Source organism: Haliaeetus albicilla, chromosome 3 (assembly GCF_947461875.1).
Source record: "Haliaeetus albicilla chromosome 3, bHalAlb1.1, whole genome shotgun sequence".
Taxonomy (NCBI): Eukaryota; Metazoa; Chordata; class Aves; order Accipitriformes; family Accipitridae; genus Haliaeetus; species Haliaeetus albicilla.
This window is the reverse complement of record NC_091485.1, coordinates 68564554-68589782: the sequence shown is the minus strand read 5'-3', so window position 1 is coordinate 68589782 and position 25229 is coordinate 68564554. Positions and strand designations below refer to the sequence as shown.

General features: G+C 39.6%; 1 protein-coding gene across 1 annotated transcript in view; it reads left to right on the top strand.

Annotated features, from left to right (window-relative positions):
* Nucleotides 1-2305: 2305 nt before the first annotated feature.
* The window catches only part of DNAAF11 (dynein axonemal assembly factor 11), a 56915-nt gene continuing 33991 nt past the window's right edge, over nucleotides 2306-25229 (top strand). The window contains exons 1-6 of the mRNA XM_069780084.1: nucleotides 2306-2427; nucleotides 4017-4107; nucleotides 5480-5654; nucleotides 6714-6926; nucleotides 7706-7875; nucleotides 24012-24179. Coding sequence (XP_069636185.1) covers nucleotides 4017-4107; nucleotides 5480-5654; nucleotides 6714-6926; nucleotides 7706-7875; nucleotides 24012-24179 — 817 coding nt within the window. The 5' untranslated portion in view covers nucleotides 2306-2427. The remainder of the gene's footprint in view (nucleotides 2428-4016; nucleotides 4108-5479; nucleotides 5655-6713; nucleotides 6927-7705; nucleotides 7876-24011; nucleotides 24180-25229) is intronic.

Below are 25229 nucleotides of genomic sequence, written 5' to 3'. Positions count from 1 at the left end.
TACCAGCAACTGGAGTGGGGCTGTGGACCTCAGGGCTCACATGTCCAGGTGCCAGCAACTGGGAAGACTGGGATCTAGGGGCAGCTACTGGGCTGACTGAGTGTCTGAGCCCAGCTGCTGGAGGGATCCAGCTTCTACAGATGTGTATACTTCTGTATATTCTCACTAGTGGACCTCCATCCTGTTCAGCCAGAGAGGTGAGAAGGATGAGGCCATCAGTGCTGTCTGTGTGAGTGCTCTGTATGTCTGTCTTTGTCATCTGTGTTGCCAGCTGTGTATGTATGTATATATACGGTGTACACATGTGCTCTGTGTGTGTGTGCCTACTGGGTATACACGCTCAGGCTTGATGCTGGTGAGACCTCAGGCATGGAGCTGCCCCAGCCTTGCCTCTCCAGGACTGCCAGACCCAGCACAATATGTTTTCCACTGGCAATATGCTTTCTCCTTTATTCATAGTGTCAAAAGTAGAGTAAGCCTGGGAGAAGAGTAGAAAGATATGTGGTATTTAGTATTGTAATTTCTCATTTCCTTCCTTTTGTGGGTTGAACCTGTAATATTGCAACAGGCATAAAACTACTGCACAGAAAGCTTGTTGGTGTATTCATTTCCTCAAATTTGAAATCTGACAGTTGAGATGGTGCTTGGGGTGGGGTGGGCAGTTTGAGGAGCAACAGGGAGGGCAACAAATAAAAGCTGTGTATAAACATGTGTGTGTATATAAACTATAGGCCAGCACCTACCTATAAAATATTCATTAATGCACAAAGTTTATGCATCAAAAGCTTGTGGAACAGTGAGTTTCAGATATGAATGGCAGTGATTAAAAAAGAAAAAGCCTCTAAGTCTAAATATGATATAGACACAATATATTTTAACTACATAGGCAAACATGAAAGGCCAATGTCATTCAAAAAAGCAGCCCAAGCTCAGAATTAACTGCTTCCTGTTGAGAAGAATATGAAAAGAAATCAAAAATACTCCCAAGAAGCAACCTGTTCTGTAAATCAGTGTATGTATAGAAATTCTTTAGTAGGTGACCTAGTTTTAAAGACCATTGGGAATTTATGCCCATTGCCTGTAGACAGAGAGGGTGACCTGGGAAATCCTACCGTGATGAAGCCCATGCACCCATGGAAATAATGTTGGACTAAATTTCCTCATTGGCATAATTCCACTAAATTAAAAGAAGTAATGTGAAGGACGAACAGGGGTCTATGTTTTCATGTTTGAGGAAAAGGACCCAAATATGTTCGTTTTAGTTTAGCTCCCAAACAGAAGCTCTTTTGTAACATCCTAATTGCCTAATTCCAATTTTTGTTCCCTTTTCTGTGAGGTGAGAATTTTATATTCCTTTGTTATCAGTGGAAGTATTTTTCCTTCTCCATGGAAAAAAACCCCTATCATTAAATCAAATCAACCATGTTTTACTAGATTTATGCTTTCTTTTTGTCAGTGATACATACAGACATCAGGAGAGATACTTACTAGCATATTCTATCTATTTGTCTGGAGATGAAGTTTTGCTCCCTAAGATTGTATAATTCTTCAGTGTCAAGCAGCTGATTTGTATTACTTTTGTGTGTAACCATTCTACAGCCAAATCATTTTGATTGCCAGGACATCTTATTCAGGCTCCATTTCTCTTACATGGATTTGACTTTATTTTTGTGTACTTTAAGGTATGATGAATTGATGCCTTACATAGTATGAAACATACAGAGTGGAACAATGAATAGGTTTACAAATGGCTTTATTCCTTTCTCCTTTCAAATGAATTTATCTTAACATTGCATGATATATATTTGCGATAATGTTTTTGACCGTGAAATTTAAACAACTCTGAACTCGCATCAAATGAGTCTTCTGTATAACAGTGCTTTTGCAAAATGTCTTGTTACTATACACGGGGTTTTTTTGGTAGCTGGATCATTTTCCTACATCAAAGCCTGTCAGGCTCACAAGTATTTCAACAAATGGAGTGATTTGGAGTGAAAGTTTTCTGAGTGAGGTAGAAAAGTAAAGCTGAAACAAAAATCTGTGTCACTGTGAGAAAAAGTTGTGTCCTTGTTCTCCATATCATCATTGGGGCAAAACTTTATAGTGTATCTTCTCTTTCGCAGCAGCCTGCAAGAGCGTTCACTGGGCTAATCTTAATCTTCAATTTGCTCTTCAGAATGCATGCTTCTGATGTGAGGCTACTTTACAGGAAGCGTGACCTCATTCTGCCTCGGTGCCGCTGATTGCACGGGCTGTTTTCGAAAGGAAACAGGGGACTTGACAGACCTGCCTTTCCGAAGACCCAGCGCTAATCTCGCCCTGGAAGCTGCAGAAGGAGCACCCTCCACTTCACGTCTCAGAGGCTCTCGTCTTGGCGATGAGAAACTTTTCCGCGTGCATGTGTTAATAGTGAAATGGATTTTCCAGGTTTGGAAGATTTTACATACATTTATCTCTTAATGTGTTTGTCAGCTGAGGAAAAACTAAGCTTTGGATTCATTTCTACACGGCTCTTCAGGAAGTTTTGTATTTTTTTGTATGTTGCTATCATTACCTGCAGGGACAAAAGACTAGACTGCTGTTCAAAAATGACTGATATGTGTGAACAAATAAAACTATCTTTGTAGACACTCGTGTTTGGTACGTACAATAGAATGAAACTGGTTGCCAGGGCTTCAGCTATTTTAACAGCACTACATTTTGGTACATACTAGTGTAAATATTTAGAATGTAAACATGGACAGGGGATTGCTGGCTACCATTGAGGCCATCAGTGGCTTAAAGATTAATTTGATTTTTGGAGGGACAAGTAATTAAAACTGACTGTTTTGGATACTGACTTTTTGTTTATGTTACGACATGGGCTTTCAGGTGTTTTGAAATTCAACGGGGTTGTTGCCTTAAACTTTTATTTGAATTCTTGATATAAAATATTGCCGTGTTCACCTCAGATTCACTTTTATTGAGATTTCATAAAGTTGTTGGCCTTTTCTCATGTCATAGTTTAAAGGTTCTGTATTGATGCTCATTTTGATGATTACATATAAAATACTACTGCTTCATTGTGCAGTGGTGGTTGAGATGCTCTGTTTTGGCTTGCTTATATTGTTACTATAGCTTCTCACGCTATTAATAGCCCAGAAATTGGACTGAATATTAACTGAAAGCAGAACACTGTGCAGCACTGTCTACAACATGACGTTTCCATGCTTTCTCCAGCATTGACTGAATTATGATTTTCAAGGACCCTCTTCATTAACGCATGAGACAAAAATTTTCATGATCAAGTGCAGCAAAAAAATCCATTGGACTACCTGTTCTATGGCTGTTTATAGAAGCTTGGTATTATCATTACTTAAAATACTTTGAAAGCAAATTACAACTGCTTATTAACTGTTCTTCAAAAGAGAGGAAGTCATTGCCTCCCTAGTAATATATCTGCATATGTACATCTCTCACTTTCTTTTATAAATGTATGTATATATACATATATATGTATATCTGTTTTACCTTAAATTTTACTTCTGTGGAGGGTGGCAGATAAGCAAGCATCCTGCATAGACATACATTGCAAATTTATGACACAATTCATATTATTAATGGAAGGACTGTGGTTTCTTCTGCCACTTCGATCAATATGTGTCAACACTTTCTAATGAAAGAACTACCCATATGCAAACTACTGTTCTGAAAAGTTATTCTTTTTTAGTGGTTGCTACTTTATGTTATCATAACTGAGAAAATTACTTGCAATACAACTGTGTTACGGGTTTCAGTTGCAGGAAAGTTTCACTCTCAGATTGTTAAAGAGTTGTAGTAGGTATAATTGATGCTGAGGTATACTTCTGCATCGCTTTTCAAACAAATTTGCTCTAGAATCAATCACTTCTGTCTCAGCAAGAATATATATTATAACTAATAATATGATATAAGTTGATGTTACTATCTTACACATCCTAATTTTTAAACAGGACAAAATAAAACCTACTTCTGTTTCTTTTTAAACTCTTTTACAGATGATCTATATTACCTGTAATTCCAGGGTGTATGAAACAGTCCTTTTCAAGATGTATGGAACATCACATGTTGCATCGACACCAGGAGCAAGTAAATTTGTGCACATTCACCAGAGCTTTTGATTAAAAATAATCTGTTGTGGAGAGGATTTTGTTTGACTGATAAGATTTGGGATTTTGCAGGTTTTAGTTTATATCCAGATCTACAAACCACCTGTCAAGTTCTTCTTGTATTTGTTTTAGAGTTTGGATGAATTTCTTCGTTTTGACTATAATATTTTTGTGCAATTAAAAATCATGATTTTGCCCAAAATAAGTTTTTTCAGAGTCTAATTGTGTATGAAAAAAATGGGTCTCCAACATGTCAGCCTATGAAATACACACCACTCTCACTTTTTGTACAACTTGCTGTGTAGCAATCTGACCAATGCTACTTGATCTCTTTGTATGTACCTCCACCAAGTTTCTTCCAGTCGTCTCCTCCTCAGGTTGTTTTGTCAGGATTAGAGGATAATTTTCTCATGGTAAAGTGAGATGTTGGTTTGTTTTTTTTTTCCAAAGTGTAGGAGAAACAGTATGTGTGGGAGTAGGGTAATAGGACAGATTTGTAAAAAACACCCTGGAAGGTTTTACTTCCCTTCTTTGGTGACCCTGCCTGGTCCCAAGGCTCAGTCAGCCTTCACACCCAGGCTGTGACTGACAACTGAGCTCCAAATGAGGATAAACAAGATTACTAAAGTGGAAGCACTGACCTTCATGCCTTTTCTTTGCCTCAGCTCATAACTGAACATAAGGAAAAGAATTCTCTTAGACCTGTCTCCTCTTGTAGGTAAATGATGGGCATTTACTAACAGTGTTGTAAGCATGATGCTCTAAAGATACAGGAGAGGCAAGGTAATGTAGGGAAAGATCATATCTTTTATCTTCCCATGTAATAACAGATATAAATTCTCCCTATGGATAGCCATTCCTCATATTTTGTAAGATTGATTCTGTCAGATGCTGGACATCTGGCAGCACTTTGCAGATGTAAACCATGGTAATCCAGACAAATCCTATTTCCTTAGTCTCCTGCCACCATATTATTGTCAAATCTTTGTCACTGTCACTACCCCTATGTCTGTTGTGCTATGTCTGCAATTTTCATTTGAAAAATATATTGTAATGGTAATGGTGGTCCTTCCATTCTACTCTGTATCTATTGCCAGTACATGTAATATTTTTGGCATGAAGCAGATTTCTGGGAAAACACTATTAAAATCACTGCAGCTATTGCATTTTTGTCCGTAATTATTTCTCTCAAGGTTGTAAGCTGTGCAGAGTACAAGTATCTGATTATGATTGGCTCTGATTTTGTGTTGTCATGGTTGAGGTGAGGTTCCTGTAAACACTATGTCTTTTCCCCATTCTTTCATCTGTTTTGTCTCCTTTAATCTTTCCCTTAATTTCCTTTTCTTTTTTAGCTTCTTTTATGATCTTTTTGATATGCACAAGGTACCTGTCAGTGAAGACTTGTCAACTGTTTGAGCTGTCAGTAGATATGATAAGGACTCCTTCTTACTTGGCTTTTGCCTCTGCAGGTTCAACAGCTTTTAATGGAGAACACAGATGCAGCTTCTCACAACGTATTTTTCCAAGGTATTGAAGAAATTTATGCTTGTTTAATTTTATTTTTATTTTGTTGGAGATTGTGTGAAATGCCTTTTGGGCCACTTAGAATTGTAGTGCTGGTATTAATTTAATGGAATTTCAGAAGTACTACTGTGGAGATTGGAAGCACTGGCTTTGCAAGGTTTGGAGTATCTCTGTTCCACCTGCTTTTCCCTCCACTGAAATTATGGTATCCCTCTGTGACATGCCATATGGGATAGTTAAACTGCTACTGAAACCCATGTCAGCCACTGAATCAATCCAGTGTCTTCCTTTCTTTCCACGGATGTCACTGCATGGCCACTTGGAACTCAAAGGTGTTGAGGAGAAAGGACTAACCATAAATCCAATTTTACTTGAGCTAAGTAAAATGTCTACAACATTTAGGTTCTTTCTCCTCTGTCACTGCTCGCTTCTATTTTAAACACCACATAGTATATTTTTCTGTGCTATATTTCATCTCGAAGTCAATTGTATTTCAGTGCTGGATGAAGTTATCACCATGTGTAGACTTTATCCCATGTTGTTCTAGCTGCATGGTATTCTACAATTTGTGAGAATTAAAAGTCATGTATCCTTAGATCTTCATTAAGTATGGCTAGGTTATAAAAAGTAAGTAAATCCTGCCTGGTTCAGAGGCATGCAGGCTTGCGCCATGCAGAGTAACTCAGAAAAGCAAAATACTGGAATACCTCTGATGACTCCAGGTAGGTGTAGATCTGGCAGGGCTGCCTGGCCAAGAGCACTGCCACAGAAATATACCATGCACTCCTGAATTCAAGCTGGCTCCATGTGTTCATGAAATGCTCCACCTGGCATGAAGCCCTCCTGTAATCTGAAGCTCTGGAAAGTGTGATGCAGGCACGCTCTAGCTGGCTGAAACCCCCTAAGTCTAGAAGTAATATCATCATATCCACATACTTTAAATCTATGTCATTACCAGCCCCCATCAGCTGGTAATGTAAATTCATTATTAGTATTATTAAATCACGGGTTTGCTCTGTCTAGACATTGACTAAATTAGAGGGTTTCATTTCTCCTTTTCAGTTATGCTTGTGCCTTTTTGGACGATGACCCTGCCTATGAGTGTTGTTCTGCAAATCCTCTGACAGGCTCCCTTTCCACATGTCGCCGCAGCCGGCGACTGCTTTCTAATGGTTATTACATTTTGACAGAAGACAGTTTTCTGTCTGATGAAGAGGGCAACATAACACTGACACCATCCCAGACAAGTGTTACATATAAAGAGAATTTAGTTCGGTAAGTGCACTATATGCAGATTTTACTCAATGTTGGGAATTGCCTCCACATCTCTGGACTTATCTGGTGGTATCTGTGTGGCTGTCTACATTTTGCTTGGCATAAGATCAGCATTGCTTCTTAATGGGACCGTCTCGATGGATTTAGTTTAGAGAATGCAGCAACTGAAACAACTTGATTTTCAGTCATGCCTAATCTTTCTACCCAAAACCTCTTCAGTATACAGTTGTTGCTGTAATTGGAGTTGTGTGCAGTAAAGAAAAAGGAGAGCTACAGCTTATTTTGCCAATGGATTGTTACCGTGATAAGGAATAAGAAAAAAGTGAGTGTGTGTGTATATATATATAAAAAAATAAGAAGGTCTGGTCCTGTAATTCTTCCCCACGGAAAAATCTCTCTTGATTTCAGAAGAACATCATTTTAGGAAGGTATATAAAATGTAGTTCAAAAAAGTTGAAGTACAGTGGATTCAGGCTGCACCAAATGGGATATGATAGGGTGAAACTCATGGCTAGCATGAGACCACTCAGAACAGTATCAGAGCCCAATAACTGTAGTATCATTTGGTATCACAATACCCAGTATCACAACAGCATGCTATATTGCCATGCTGCTAATACATTCCCTGATATTGGTGACATACCCAGGGTCAAGAACAGATCTAGGAACAGCACCCAGAACTTGCTTCTTTCATGTCAGTCCTGCAAGCTTCAGAGCTCTATCCCTGCTCAACAAGAATAATTAACTCTATTCCTTGACAACATGTCTTTTCTTTCTAGCGTATTCAGGCGAAGGAAGAAAATCCGTCGCTCTCTTGCCAGCTTGTTCAATCTCAGTGCCTCCACTTCATGGCTCAGCAGCACCGTCCTCAACAATATGGATTCCTCCCATGTAGATGATCCTTGGCCTGATGGATGCGATAAACTAGAAGCCAATCAGAGTGATATTGGTAAGCTCTGACCAGGTACCAAGTAGTCAAGCTACAACATTACAGTCTATATTTAGTGGGACTTAGGTATCTCTTTCCATAGGTTTTGCAGGGGTTGTCTGCCAAGATGTGCAGGTAAAGGATAGATGAACAACAGAATTGTAGGTGGTGAATTGAGCTCCTGGCATTAAAACAGAGTTTGAGTCCACAAAGACCTTTGTGCCAAAAAGTCATTTTTAGACTGAATTTGAATCCAAAGTCATCACCAGTGATGTTTATGCTGGTGTCATTAATATCTGGCCCTGTCTGCTTTCCCGTGGCTGTTTTAATAACTTCATTGTGTTACGCTTTATGCAGCTCTGTCTGTACTCTGCATATTTTCTCCTGCATACATCGAACCTGCCAATTCCCTACCCTTAACTATTTGGAAACTCCCTGTCCGTCCCCCCCCCCCAAATTCATTAACACAAAGTCTCAAAGCTCTTCTTTTGTGTGATCTCAGTTACATATGCACTTTTTGTAGGCGATTCAGTCTTTTCTTCTGAATATAATAGCCATGTGCCACAAAGGCAAACTCCGTCATCTAATGGAGCCTCTCTCACCAAAGACAACGAGTTTCTTCAGCCAGAGAAACCATTTTGTGCTTCAAAATCCTGCTCTCCACTTATGATAAATGCAAATGCAGAGACTTTGAGCAATGCAGGTATGTTACATTCTTATTCTGATATGCCTCATTTTCAGACTGAACTGAAAGTAATCATATTAAAAATATTGATATGGCCCCTTGCAGAATAGCATTTATTCCCTTAAACATACATTTTAAATGACTGATTAAAAATAACAAAATTTACTTGTTTATTCCTCCCTGCTCACATCTTTTCCTCTCCTACTTTCAGCGATAAATGGAAAAAGTGAAGAGGAAAATGGAGGAAAGGGCATGGGAACAAAAACTGAAACAGGCAATTATTCAGAAAGGCTTGTTTTCTGAGAGCATGGAGGGCACAGTGTCTCTATGGTCGTGGGGGAAAAAGACTCCTGAGAGACACCCAGAGCATGAAAATTAGGTTTCCGCTTTGAATCACTCTAAGCGAATTCTCTTACAAAGAAACTGAAGAGACTGGCCTCACAGGCTGAAGGTGGTCTTTGCAAACACCTCCTGTCATATATTTACTCCTAAAAACTCATGAAAATTATTTTCCTGATTTTTGTTTTAGAATCCAGGACAGTGCGAAATGTCCTTTCTCAGATGGTTGCACTGATGACGTGTTTAACCATTTCAATATGTACAAGGTAATTTTTATTTCTTTTGTTTGTTGTTTCTGATATTAATGCTTACTCCATTTCAACTGATGAATAAAACATAAACTAAGGGTCCCATTTTCAAAGTTAGATCTATCTTACTGTGAAAATATATTTTCACATTTTAGTCGATGCAGGCAAATATATGTGCTATATAGATAAGCACAAAAATAAGAAATATGTACACAGATATGAAAACTACTTTGTCAAGTGTGCTTGGACAGGGGTTTTGAAAGGCTGAGAAGAATCCAAATGGATCCATGTCTTTCTAAGTGACCAATATGGGTGTTTCTCTCAGTCTGGGAATGCTGAGGTCTTTCTGGGACATTATCCTCAATAGTTTAAGTAATTTAATGGTTCAAATTGCAGTTCACCTACCAGAGTTCAGAAGGTTCATCTGCAAGAACCTTCTCTCCTCCTCCCACCCAGGCTTCACCTCTGTTAACCCAATATGCCTCCCTTGTTTTTTTCTAACCTTTATGGGTATTGTTATGTTCTCAGATATTTTCTGGGAGGATTGTCTGCCACTTTGTTGCTGATAATTTTAGTTTGTAAGTACAGACTTCCTTTATACTCAACACACAATATTTTACTAAGTCACATCTGAGGACCAAAATCCATCCTTGGATGTACATCCACAGCTCTTATTGATGCTGATAAGAGCAATGTGTGGGCATATGGGGACAGAATGTAACCTTCAATCAGTTACAGGATTTTGCATTTAAATTTCACAGTTCTTTTGTCCCAAGATGCTGCTGTGTCATCTTTCTTCAGTCTTGACACATCTTTCAAAACAACTAAGTTTTGGTAAGTGTCTCCAGTGTCATGTGATTAATAGAAGAATTTAGAAATTTTATATTAAGAAGAGGAAGGAGAGATTCCTTCTCTTGTTTTCATGCCAAAAGATAGAAGGCATGATCTGATGTTACTGATGGAGGATTTGGCTTTTCCCGTTACTGATCTGTATGCATAGAAACTTTCTGTTTATTTTGAAAAACTGCCTTTTCCTATGTGCAATATATATTGTAACACCTATTTGTTAGCAGAAAAGGAAGATAAGCCTAATATGCCATAGAATTAAGATGCAAAGACAGAGCAAGGAGTAACTTATTATGAAACCAGAGGTGTGCTTTTAAGCCTTGCACTGAAGTCCACTCTGAGGCCACCAAACCAAGCCTTTATTTTTGACCGGAAAAAATAAAAACATCTAACTATGCTGCTAGCCACATCACCACCTTCCAAGGAGTACAGAATTGATATGACTTGGCCCCACTAACCCAATGGACTGTTAGGTTCAGGACAGAGCTTTGCCTTTGGCTTGTACTGTAGTCTGATAAATGTGTTGGAAAGTATTAAATCAGTCTGAGGAGTTGATTTAAGGTGCTGATGTTGCTGTTTCAGATTGCTTTATTTCAAAGTTTTGCACAGAGCTGTAGCTTCTAAATCCTTATGGAGAAAAAGACTTACACATATAGAAGGTCGAATTATATCTTAGACAAAGCTTAGACATAGGCCTCCATGCTGAAAGCATGTATGTATATGCTGGATTTATGAAATACTGTTCTTTTGCTTTTTACGCAGCAGAAAATTCTTCTAAGTGTGTAAAAACTAAAAATCTGCTAAGAATAAAAACATTTTGACTTATCTGAATTTTTACATGGTGAAAGTGAAGATCAGAAGGATATTGTTTGTTCTGAAACTGTGTCAGGGTTCAGGAGTTCAATGTATCCCAAGGGCAACAAGACAATCTGGTAGACCTCTTAGCCTTTGAATTGAGTATATTGGAAGTTAGAAACAACAAGACACAACCTGGAGAGCCGCATTGCAATGATAGTCTGAGATTTTGAGCGTCTAAGGGTCTTAGCACAACACCTTGAGTACTCAAGGATGGTATGATACACTTTGTCACTATGTCATTATTCTCAATAAAATCAAGGCCACCAGGTTAGGACTAGCATGTTGCAAATGCATGCTCCAAAGTACTGCTTTCTGACTCCCTGAATAGTTTAGCCCTGAGTCATAAACAAAGCCGTCCCTTCACAAGAGGAAGACAAATACACTCTGAGATCTTTTCAGTCACTGGTATACAGAGAATACCTCTTTTATGCTCATCACAGGTGAGAAGTTACCTGCTCAAACAAGTAGTCCTACAGCTTAACTAAATTTGGCAAATCAGAGCCTACAAATATAACAAATGGTGGTTTAAATCAGGACATACAAAAATTTATGCTTTATTTCTTTTCCCCCAGGAAATAGTTGGAAAGAAAGAATAATTGGTGAGTATATGTCTAAGTTTAGAAAGAATTCCTTACATTTTGGGGTGAGCCCTATTACAAAACAGGGTTCAAGCATGCCCGAAAGGTTCCCTGGACTTTTCATTAAAATAAGGTTTAGCTGCTGTACCCTTGCCAGTTTCCACTGCCAATTACTCCACTTTGTTGTCTAAAACTCCTTTTTCATTTTATTTGGATCAGATATTATTTTATTGTTTGACAACAGTTGCTAAATAGTGTAAGCTGTTAAACAGCTGCTGAGCTTCAGCCCAGAGAAAACATGGTTTTCAGTAATGGGCAAAGCAAGTCTTTCTTTTTCCAAGTTTAAACTGAATAGTAGTGCCAGGTGCTGTACTGCTCTAACTTGGTACCATTCCACTGAAGGAGTGAAGCAGCATCAACATGTATCAGTCCAGAATATGTGGAAAACACAGATTCTTCTTTTCCCTATTCTTTTTCAGTCAAGCCTTCTCCTCAGTCTCTAGTTTCTGTTTATCAAGCATTTCTAAGTCTTGGTGCAGCTCAGAACCCTTAAAACCAGAGCACTGATTTATTTGTACTTGGAGCTGCCCATCCCAGTCCTGGTTCCATTATTTCCTTTATCTCTTTACTTTGAAAAGATAAAAATTAAAAGAAGGAACTAAGTGGAGCTGTGCCCAGGTTTGTGTTCCCTATAGCATGAATGAAACAGCAATGTTCATCAGTTCGCTGGATGAGTGTAGTTCAGCTTCTGAGATCTGAAGGCATCTGCACAGCTGCAGACACAACCTGGAAAAGCTTTCAGTCAGCTCTCAGAAAGAGGATGTTCATCCTGAGAACAAAGCATTTGAGAATGGTATGCAGGCATCTGATCACTTTGCAGACTTACTAAAGCCTATGATGAAAAATACATCTTACTCATCCAGTGTGCTAAGCAGTGGGCACTAGATATGGCACTTAAGTGAGTGGAACTGTTTATGTAAGGGCTGCCACACCAGAGCTTAAAAGCTGACTCTGATTTTGAAAGCCACTATCAGTATTCACCAAAGCAGCTACTACAGGATGGAGTGGAGAGCTTGGGACTTGTTGCCTAGCAGGAATAAACTAAATACAGACTGGCACAGGTTACTGCGAGGCAGGACTTCCAGCATTTCAAAACAAGCTTGTCTCTTGCCTTTCATAAAAACTTAAAAGCAGAGTAGTTACTTCTGTGTATTTCAAAATGAGTTTTCATTTCTCCTCCTCCTCAAATTTGTTTTCCTCAGCTCTTCAGCATCAAACTACTGGATACCTCCTTATGGCCATCATTACACATGCGCCTGTGGAAAAAAATAACAGCAGTGTTAGTATTCTTCCTTCAAAATACAATTCATTTTAGCTTTATTTTTATTCTGGTCAAACTGTGAGTGAGGCCATACTTCTTGGTGACTATCTGAAAGCAGTTGTGTGAAACAATTGCTGTACCTCTAGTCTGTCAATGAAGTGCTATGTAGGCATGGGGTCCTACAAGCATTTTGATAACAAACTGATGGTAAAAAGTGTTTTGTAATCCCGACTAAATCAGTTTTTTATAAAAAACTCAATGTCTTCCCATACTTTAGATATTAATTTCTTGTAACAACATGCTGTCAAATATAATGGAAATGGATAGGGGCTGAGTACTTGTGGCAAAGTATTTCAGAAGCTTTACTGTATCACTTGTGTGCACTGCCTTTTGGCCTTTATGCTAAGCATTAAGAAAAGAGAAAAAACAAAGACAGAAATATTACTGGAAGGGAAGCACTCTTCAGAAAACCAGGAATCAGGATGTGGAGAAGCAATGACGAATCTGAAGTACCTGGATTCATGTACAAAAGTACAAGACCTGCAGGTATTAACTTTACTTTGGAAACAGTGAGCCCTATTTTTCAGCTTGGATCTTTGCTACAACAGAGACTAAACTACACATAAAAACCTGTGGGTAACCACAAACTGTCATCTTGTGACTCCAAGCTTTTAATAATCTGCTTCTTAAAATATCTCCCTGTATGCCAGTTTAGCTAGGACAGCATGGATTTCATCTTCCCATGCAACAAAATGATGATAATGTGTGAGGATGGTATTGCCCACCAAATCATTCTATAACTACTGCTGCTTCTATTCTGCTTGTCCCCTGGTGTTGATAAAAGCAATGCTAGCACAGCCCCAGCTGGTAAATCAGACATGAAATGCTGCCTGTGGAAGGGCTAGGTCTGCGGATGGAGTACAATCAGGCTGGTAGGCATAATGACAGGGATTTGAAAACTGCAGCAAAAGCGCACAAATGAAAGGTTCTGGTGGAAGAAAGAATCAACAAAACTGAAACACCACTGTCTGTCCAACTCTGCGTCTAAGCTAAACTCAAGCAGGTTATAGCTGTATTTCTAGCTTCAAAAATCCTAACAAGTGATGCAATGGGAAAAGGGTACTTGAAATTAAATTAAAATGTACATTTCTCTTTCAAAGGGTAAACATACGCTGGTTGTATTTTGAAGATAAGCATCAATAGCTCAGCATTAAGAGCTCAAAGAGGGAAATGTCACCCAAATTCCCAATTTTTCATAAAAATTTACTTTTGCCTAGTGCATTAAATTGACTTTAGATGAAGACAGACCATCTGATGTAACAAGACCAGGTTTTATAATTTCAATAAATGGTGACAATAGAATGTTCTTCTTCATAAAATTGATGTATTATGTAACTACAATAGTAGTTATAATACTCATCCTCATATATACTTGTAGCTAATACACTTGAATAATTTTGTCAGTATTAAATAATTCTGCTTCTATTTACTTTAACTATGGCGACAACTGAGAGTAAATACCATTGTGTAATACGTATAAATATTTTGTGTTACCTATTTCATTGCAAGTTATAACAGGTCCTTTACTAAATGCACTAACTAAAGGATTATAAAAATCTTTAGTGTTAAATAATCTCCTGGAAGAATAACCTGGAAAATGAAATTCTATACTGAGAGAGAAGTCTAAGACTGCAATTACCCTGCAGCCATCAAAGCGATTATGCTGAAAACTAGAAAAACCTGAGTTCATTGTAAACTAGTTAGTTCACAGTAAACTAGTGAAGAAAAAGTTGATTAAGCTTGCCAAAAATTTTGTCTAAAATGAATTCCTATAATCTGTCTGAATAAATATAAACTGTAAATTAGAATTGTTCTGATCTGGAGACGGGGAACTTCTGGGGCAATTTGACAATTCGAGTTCAAGGGCTAAAAATAAGATGCTTGGGATCTCTTAAGATCTGCCTTCTGTGATATTCATTAATGTTGAATTAACAAAGTTCTATTCAGGTACCAGACTGGTTGGCTTCGGCAGTTGCCTTCCGTATATTCCAATGAACATAAAAGCAAACCTTGTATTGTTTCTCTGAAAAGAGGCACAATAGTATGTTTGATTCTGCTGGATGAAAAATTGAAGTCAGAATCTGTCTGATGAAAAACTGAAGAAAACACATTCTAACCTGAATGTTTAAATCCAGACATTCAGATGTAATTAGCCCTTGCAGCTTCTGTTAACCAGAGTGTCAAGCCTAGGATAATTGTGAAATGTAACTGTAGCAAAGTAAAACCACTTGTTGATTAATGATTAACTGACACATCTACAGAGAGGACAACAGAATCACTGTCCCCAGTGATTAAATTCTTACTCCAGTTTAATATAGCACCTTATTTAGAAAAAGAGAATCAAAGAAGAATTTCGAGGTACAGATTTATAAGCCCCTGTGCATTATCTCATACCTTTCGTTAATTTTTTTTTTTTTAATCATTACACCTTGTCTTTTACTCTCTTATTTCTTGCTGTGTTCAGCTGAATTTCAGGGTCATTCTTGAGAATATATCACATAGTGCTTAATAGTGTGAATGTTCGTGTTGAAGGGAACAGTAGTAAGCATGACAATAATATTTATGGCATCCCTTAGCTTGTAATGTTCCTAGTCTGCGAGCAAGTCTGTTTTGTATTTATCCTGAAAGCATTGCTCATAGAAGTCAAACCATAAAAGATTAACATTTTTTAGTTCAATGATATGGAGTGAACCACACTGGTACAGAATACAGGTGTGGTCATTTAGTCCAGTTCTGCAGAATCTGCTACTTGGTGTATTTTTTTGTAAATTAGCTGCAGTGTTTTGTAAACATCTTCGTGTATTTTAATATACATTGAGCAAAACTCCTTATATTTTAATATTTTATATTATACCTTATGTACAGTTTTTCATGCTGCTTCCCCCCCCCCCCCCCAGTTATCCCTGGCATTTACATATCAGTAAAGTTGTTCCTGTTTGCATTTCTTCCTGTATTTGAGGGTGTTGCCAGTAATGAAGCTGATTATTGGGAATTACATATATTCCAATGAATTTGTTATTATAAAATTTAGAATTGCATTTGAAAATAAATTAATGAAAAAGTCTCTTGAGAAGTTGTACAACACTACCTGCAGGTTACATCAAATTTTGTGTATGTATATTGTGTTGCTGTTGTAAAGGCTGCAAACATTTTGTTGCATGAAGCATATTGTAAGAGCAGTTTACACATAGGCCTCCATGCTGCAAGCATGTGTGTATGTGCTGGATTTATGAATTATCGTTCTTTCGCTTTTTACGCAGCAGAAAATTCTTCTAAGTGTGTAAAAACTAAAAATCTGCTAAGAATAAAAACATTTTGGCTTATCTGAATTTTTACATGGTGAAAGTGAAGCTCAAAAGGATATTGTTTGTTTCTGAAACTGTGTCAGGGTTCAGGAGTTCAATGTATCCCAAGGGCAACAAGACAATCTGGTAGACCTCTTAGCCTTTGAATTGAGCATATTGGAAGTTAGAAACAACAAGACACAACCTGGAGAGCTGCATTGCAATGATAGTCTGAGATTTTGAGCATCCAAGGGTCTTAGCACAACACCTTGGGTACTCAAGGATGGTATGATACACTTTGTCACTATGCCATTATTCCCAATAAAATCAAGGCCATGGATTATAAGCCTCATTCCAAAGAGCCTGCAGTTTTAAGAAGGATGAGAAACCAGTGTGATTATCCCACTTCAACATCTAGCGTTGCCCCATGTGTGCTAGGCCACCAGGTTAGGACTAGCATGTTGCAAATGCATGCTCCAAAGTACTGCTTTCTGACTCCCTGAATAGTTTAGGCCTGAGTCATAAACAAAGCCGTCCCTTCACAAGAGGAAGACAAATACACTCTGAGATCTTTTCAGTCACTGGTATACAGAGAATACATCTTTTATGCTCATCACAGGTGAGAAGTTACCTGCTCAAACAAGTAGTCCTACAGCTTAACTAAATTTGGCATATCAGAGCCTACAAATATACTCATTGTAACAAACTGTGGTTTAAATCAAGACATACAGGTACAAGACTTTGGAGTGAAGTTGAGCCTGGGATGAAGGGAGGGGCGGAGGGAAGGTGTTTTGAGGTTTGGTCTTATTTCTCATTATCCTACTCTGTTTAATTGGCATAAATTAAATTAATTTCCCCAAGGTGAGTCTGTTTTGCCTGTGACGTCAATTGGTGAATGATCTCCCTGTCCTTATCTTGACCTATAAGCTTTTTGTTGTATTTTGCTCCCCTGTCCTGTTGAGGAGGGGGAGTGAGAGAGCGGCTGGGTGGGCACCTGGCAGCTAGCCAAGGTCAACCCACCACACCTTAGTATATAGCAGTTTAATTAATTGCAGATTTTATTTTTCTTTCATCAGATCTATCATATAGAATCTCTGCAAAATGGATGGAAAACCCCCATGTTTTTCACATAACGAAATAACATAAATATTTCTGTGCAATACAATGTAGACTTGCATAGCATTTAAAATACTGGACACAACAAGAACACGATTGTTTTATTATTCTTGAAATTGATTACTTGATTATGAACTATGCTTTGAAGTAAAAAATTAATAGTCCTAGGAAAAGGTGCAGCTATAAAAGTCATTACTTGACGGGGCCTGCAACTTAATATGAAATAAATGGTTAGGTAACGGAAGGTCTTGCCTGTGTCCCTTCTTTAATCTCTGTGGCTCTGTGGAGTGGCCTTGGGCCACACAGTGATGCCATCCAACCAGCTGCGTGAACATCCCTGTCATCAGCATGGATTTATTACTTACCCAGTCAAACAGACCAGGACAAGTACTAGGGAGTTAAACTAAAGTGCATTAGCTAATTCTGCTCCTTTGTGCCTCATTATCGCCAGAAAACCTAGTGGCTTTAACTCAATGACACCTCTTTCTCCTATCCTCTAAATAACAATACAATTAGAAAGTTGCAGAGTGGCCGTGGGGAGTTCCATGTATTACATCAGAGGTAAATTACTTAATAAAGTAATTTGATCATTTTAAAAAAATCCTACAGTCTTATTTAAACTTATATGTGAATTTCCTGTTAGCAGAAGATGATCTTTAGGTTCGATTAGGCCTTTAGTTCAATGAAGACCTGTGTTAGCAAAGAGGTATTAAATACATACTGACTTTCCTAATGTTTCCACTTTGATCTGGTGACAATTGTGCCAGTTCATGTTCTGTAACTGAAGTTTTGGAGTCATCGATGAGGTCTGTTACAAGGTTGTGATCAAGGCATGACATGGCAATGAACAGGATACATGAACTTACAAAGAAGAAAATAAGAGTTTAAATCTAAGTATGAAAAAAACCCCAGCTTCATTATCATGTGATCAAATGTACACTATGTTGGACTACTTCTCCACTGCTGAATCAGACTGAACTCAAACTGGTGGTCAGCAGGTCAGGATTAGATGGACTCCATAAAGCTCATTAGTGATGTCTTGAAACGTGTAGTCCCATCCAGTTTCTTTGAGGTTTAGTGTGCCATAACTTTGCTTGTTGAGAACCTGTTTAGTTAAGTACGTGAAGCAATGCTACATCATTATATTAACTGCAAAATAGAAAATGTCAGACATGAGAATTCCTGTAGCTGTCTGAGCCACTGCCTGAGGCCTCCAGACATAACTCTTACTCACGAGCTTTGTTAGAAGGTAACTTTGCCGAGGGTGAAGTTATAGTATGGTAATGGCAGGAGAGAGTCCACAGAAACGTGCAGGAGGGCATAATATCCATGTCCACAGCACAACAAATTTCAGCCTACTGTTTGACGTGATCTAAGAGTTAAATATAGTAGTAAGAGGTATTTTGATGAGGTGACCTGCTGGGAGAATGTCCCAGGTAAAAGGTGGAGGACAGGAGCATTCTGTATGAGGAAATGTCCTCAAAAGGACGTGGGGGTGTTGGTCAACAGACGGCTAAATGTGAGCCAACAGCATCCTGGCCTGTATCAGAAATAGTGTGGCCAGCAGGAGCAGGGAGGTGATTGTTCCCCTGTACTGGGCACTGGTGAGGCCGCACCTCGAGTCCTGTGTTCAGTTTTGGGCCCCTCGCTACAGGAAAGACATTGAGGTGCTGGACCGTGTCCGGAGAAGGGCAACCAAGTTGGTGAGGGGCCTGGAGCACAGGTCTTATGAGGAGCGGCTGAGGGAACTGGGGTTGTTTAGTCTAGAAAAGAGGAGGCTGAGGGGAGACCTTATCGCTCTCTACAACTACCTGAAAGGGGGTTGTAGTGAGGTGGGTGTCAGTCTCCTTTCCCAAGTAACAAGTGGTAGGACAAGAGGAAATGTCCTCAGGTTGCGCCAGGAGAGGTTTAGGTTGGATATTAGGAAAAATTTCCTCACCAAAAGGGTTGTCAAGCACTGGAACAGGCTGCCCAGGGAAGTGGTGGAGTCACCATCCCTGGAGGTGTGTAAAAAACCTGTAGATGTGGTGCTTAGGGACGTGGTTTAGTGGTGGACTTGGCAGTGCTAGGTTAACGTTTGGACTTGATGATCTTAAAGGTCTTTTCCAACCTAAGTGATTCTATGATTCTATGAATCACAGGAACAGGCCGCTTCCATAGACAACAGAAAACATGCTTCCAGCCCAAAATGCATTCGGCAAACTAGTTGATGAATATGCAGGAGGAGGACAAAACTATCATACGAAGGACAGACGGAAGACATATGCCTGAGGAAGAAGCATTTCATATATGACTGACCAGCCAAAGAAAGGGGTCAGGAGCAGCCGGAGTAACAGAAAACTTACTTCTGGATTATACAAAAGCCATTTTGCTGCTTGGGCAGGCACACAAGCGCTTCTGGCTGCTCTGGCATAAGGACGCGTCAAAACGGGTACACAAAAAGCACAAAACCTGACCGAACGCCTGACGGCGGAGCCGCGGCCGGAGAGGAGCCGGCCCAGAGCAGCGCCCGGAGCCGCCGCAGCGGCCGCCCCGCCCGGCCCCGTTGCCACGGCAGCGCGGCGGCGTCCCGTAATGGCGGCGGCGGCGGCGGCGGCGGGAAGCTGAGGGCGGCCATGGTGCGGAGTGAGTGTCGCCGAGAGCCGCTTTCCTCCCCTCGCCGGGGCCCTTTCCCTCCTCTCCAGGACGTGCCTTGCTCCCTGGGCACCACGTTCCCCCTCCCCACACTTGCCCCGCTTCTCCGCCTCTCCCACACCCCTTCGCAGCCCCTCTCCCCTTCCGCCTCCCTTGCTCTCATCACCTGGCTGGATTATCTGGTTTCCCTCTTCCCTGGTAATAACACCCCATTTTATTTCACCAAGCACAGCACAGGGGCGTGCTTGCCTCCCAAAACAGCCCCGGAGAGGCCCAGCAGTGGGGTGGCCCAGGCGGGGACCCCTCCGTGTGTGGGGAGGTGCGTGATGGGATGACTTGTGTCTGGGCCTAGAGCTGTCAGTGCTGTCCTTTCCCTGTAGTTATACATTTTCAACACCACATGATCATTTATTTTTTTTAGGTAGAAGTAGCCAATGCAGGCGCTTTATCAGAGATGTAAAAAAAACCCTGAATGAGGTTAAAATACACCATACTATTACTTATGAATCCATAATCTTTTAGAAGTGAAGTGGCATGACATAAAAGACTGAGCGCTCATACCTATCACTCAAGAAAAAAGCTACTGAGGAATTCCCTTTATCTGTGATTTTCCCTATAATCTGTTTTGATTGTATACTGTCACTGGACTGCCGGTTCCTTGCTGCGCTAAAATAATGCTTTGGAAAATAACTCCTTCTCTCTGCATGAAGCTGGCAGGTGCCTGCTTTGAGCAGGCATTGCCTGAAGGAGAATGGCTTCATCTCCTGAACAGCATGGTATGAATTTGAGTCTTAAAATAATGGTTGAATACTTCTCTGAAATGCAGGTTCCCCCACTGTTTTGTGATGTACCTGCAGCTGTCTACCTGCTTATTCTTTCCATTTCTTTAATGCTTTCCTTCGTATCTGCTCCTTTTTGAGTAAAACGTGTAATTTTTGGAAGCCCAGCTGTTAGATCTTCATGATCTATTATCTCCAGTTGATTGATTCCATCCCTTATTTTCTCCCGTGTTCACGGGAACATGGGAGTAGCTGTGATCTCTCAGGTCACTGGTCCATTCTCCTGTTACTGTGCACATCATCAGATAATCGGGTTAATGAACTTCTCAGTGAAAAGTAACATTGGAGTGTGTTTTGTCAATGTCCTGGAAAACTTTTATTTAAAATTCATTGTTTTCTCTTGCAAGTTTGTTTCCCTCGTTCCTTTTAAATGAACTAGATAGCATATAAAATGTCAAATATTCACTCAGTTCCCTACACCAGGTCCCCAAAATAGGTCTCTAAAGGTCTACTGTAGTTTGTACTGTGAATAATTTTCTCTGCAAACCATCTGGTAATGAAAGTGGACATTTTTGCATAATCACTACAACAATCACTTCAATTTTCTTTTTGTCAGTAAAGGGAAATCTGACTGTAATAAAATTCTGTCAGGAATAGTTTGTATGACTTCTTTTTGTATAAAGGGTACAGAGCATAACATTGTCTCCAGTGTGTAGGTATGTAGATTGTGGAATATTGTTTTCTTGCTCAAAAATACCTGTTTGCACTGGAAATATCGGCGCTGAAAGATCTGCCACCAAACACATTAATAAGCAGGCTTTTTTTTTTTTTTAGTTTCCAGCAGATTTGCCAAGTAACTTATTAGAAATGCCAGTGTTTTTCATATTTTCTGTGAAGACTAAAACATTTAGTCATGATTATTGCCCTTTTTTTCTCTTTTCTGTATTAATTTAATCAGGTTTAATCAATGGGCTGTTGAAGGGAAGGTGGTTTTTTAGATGCAGCAAAGCTGCCCAACATGACTAAAAGACACTTACCTTTCCAATATGCTTCACATGCAGACAGGATCCCCTCTTACAGCAATATCAGTATTACCATTATATAATTATGTAAATCATGTCAGATAAAACTGTTGAACAGAAGGGAGATTTAACCCTGGTCATCTGTAAATAATGTAATATAAGCAAAACCAGTTTCACCCCTTTCCCAAAAGCTGTAGATAGAGGAGCTGCACTGACACACACGAGTTTGGGCTGTATTGGTACGTAGTTTACCCAGCTTGTAGCAGACCAGTACATGTGAATGTGTGTTCCAGGACGACTAATAAAACTGGATGATTTCACAAAACCTCCCTGAGACAAAGAAATGATGAAAGAATACTTTTAATTAGTGCATGGTAGGAACAATTTGTTTTCACAGATCTCTGTATGTTTTTTCTTTTTACTTATTTTTCTTCAGAGTCTTTTTGAAAGGCTTGCTAGTCTTTTTTTGGCATTAGCAACGATGAAAATACCTATGCTAATTTGATAAAACCCTAGTTTTTTAATCAGGACATCACTATAGTTCACTGCTTGTCAAGGAGAGGAAAATGCTAGTGCTTTTTGGTGTAGTGGGCTGGAAACAAAGTAATAACATCTAGCTCAAGAGTGAGCACCAGTTCTCATAGAATTTCTTTACCTTCATTACACAGAGCCTTTTCACTGTTTGAAAGATTGCTTGGCATTAAATATTACTGTGTGATAACTCTGAACCCAGGTCTCTCGTGTTTTTCGGCCACTGAAACTCCTTTGCTGGCTGCTAATGAGCTGGTAGTGCCTAAGAATCATAGAATCATAGAATGTTTTGGGTTGGAAGGGACATTAAAGATCATCTAGTTCCAACCCCCTGCCATGGACAGGGACACCTTCCACTAGACCAGGTTGCTCAAAGCCCCATCCAACCTGGCCTTGAACACTTCCAGGGATGGGGCATCCACAACCTCTCTGGGAAACCTGTTCCAGTGCCTCACCATCCTCATAGTGAAGAACTTCTTCCTTACATCTAGTCTAAACCTACCCTCTTTCAGTTTAAAGCCATTACCCCTTGTCCTATCTCTATATGCCCTTGTAAAAAGTCCCTCTCTAGCTTTCTTGTAGGCCACCTTTAGGTACTGGGAGGATGCTATAAGGTGTCCCTGGTGCCTTCTCTTCTCCAGGCTGAACAACCCCATCTCTCTCAGCCGGTGTTCATAGGAGACGTGCTCCAGCCCCCTGATCATCTTTGTGGCCCTCCTCTGGACTCACTCCAACAGGTCCATGTCCTTCTTATGTTGAGGCCCCCAGAGCTGAATGCAGTACTGCAGATGGGGTCTCATGAGAGCAGAGCAGAGGGGGAGAATCACCTCCCTCAACCTGCTGGTTACACTTCTTTTGTTGCAGCCCAGGATACAGTTGGCTTTCTGGGCTGCAAGCACACATTGCTGACTCATGTCCAGTTTTTCATGCACTGGTACCCCCAAGTCCTTGTCCTCAGGGCTGCTCTAAATCCATTCTCTTCCCAGCTTGTAACTGTGCTTGGGATTGCCCTGACCCATGTGCAGGACCTTGCCCTTGGCCTTGTTGAACTTCATGAGGTTTGCATGGGCCCACCTCTCAAGCTTGTCAAGGTCCCTCTGGATGGCATCCTTTCCCTCCAGTGTGTCAACTGCACCACACAGCTTGATGTCATCAGCAGACTTGCTGAGGGTGCACTCATGCATCCCACTGTCCATGTCGCCAACAAAGATGTTAAATAGCGCCGGTCCCAATACCGACCCCTGAGAAACACCACTCGTCACTGGAATACCCAGGATTAAATTTCATTCTAACATAAACATTTATAAGCATGAATTAGTTATGGCTTTGCCTCAAGCATGAAAAAAGTAAAAAATATCTGCCCACTTTCAACATTTATCCTGCTTATTTCTGTGCGCGCTGTGCTGGCGGAAGAATGTGATAACACGCCATAGCTAGTTTACTCTCCCTCCCTGCCCCTGCTACCTTTGATGTGAACATCTGGCATCAGGAAATAAAAGAGCATAAAACACTCCATTGTTTGTCTGCATGAATCAATCTGCAACCCGAACTATCCTGAAAATAGCGGATGCTGCATTAATTTCTGCAAGGGTTGTGTCACACTCTTATGGAAGACTCAGCAGCTTTCATATGGATTTTTCTAAATGTTACAGGTGATGTGATTGTGTTTCACCAATTATAGTTGCTGAAGTTACTTGGTACTTGATGTCTTTTCTAGCAGATTTTATTTTTGTTGGTGTTCCTACTGGATATCTATTTGGTATGGTGGAACAAAAAATTTAAATTATTTTCTAAGTTCATGAGTCAGATGGCAGAAAATTAATAAAGGGAAATATGACATCTAACATTTCTTTCAGTCACTGAAGATCTTGTTAGAAGACGTGCAGAACATAACAACTGTGAAATTTTTTCACTGGAAGAAATCTCTTTACATCAGCAGGAAATAGAAAAACTAGAGTATCTTGACAAATGGTGTCGAGATTTAAAAATTCTCTATCTTCAGAATAATCTAATTCCAAAAATTGGTAAGTGTTTTCTGGATGTGTTTCTTTTTAAATGGATTCACATGCGTAATTTCAAAATCAGAAAAAAATATCTGTTGTGTTATACTTTAAGGGAATGTAGAGCGAGTAACTACAGAAAGGTTCTTTGTGAATCTGCTCCTACAAGATTTCCTTTCCCTGTCTCTTTAGTAAGTTTCTAAGAAGCTCAGAAATGTACAAGAGAAATTTTAAATGAAAAGATAGTACTGAGATACTTAGTCACTAGAATGTGTGGAACAACTTTTATTGATTACAATCTCCAAAATCAAGATATAACTTCAATATCCTGTCTTTGTGACAAACAGAGAGACAGTTTAGCATATACCATGGACTGGGATATCATAGGACTAGCTCTCTTCAGGCTCATTTCTAAATTCAGTTTTTATACAAACGGTATTTTTTGTTAACATTGAAATAGTTTTCATTCAGATAAAATACTTGCTTTTGTTCATAAAGACCACTTTTTACAGCAAAGTATCAACGGTCTTCCTGCACCACAGGAGAAAGTATAATTTCATATGGTCTGTGTTTTGTGGTATAGGTTCACATGTTTGCTAAGGCACTCTACAGAAAGATAGGACATCGGGCCTTGGGCTGGAAAAGCTTAGACTCTACAGATAGAGTGTAGATGAAGAACAGAAAGTCAGAAGTGCTCAGGAATTATATTAGCATATTAGTTTGAAGTTCCTTAAGAGGAAGAAAAAAAAATCTAAATTTTTAGGGTGAAATTCTGTGCTCAGGACTTGTAGGCAAAGGCTTTAAATTCTGTGGAGGGGCTCATCAAGAAACTGTATCTGTACTGATAACATCTGCATTTCTTAGAGTGGAGGAATCTTCTCCCAGAGACAATAAGGTTTTTGAAACTGCTTTATGCTGCTCTGCCCCATCAAAAATGAGACTAAAATAACTTATTTTTCTCTCTGTTACTGTGTCCTTAATAAGGCACAAGACTTCATTTCTTTCTTTTGTCAACACTCATACCTCCTTTAGGTTAGCATGGTATATCATATTACCATTCAGATTATTGCTTTT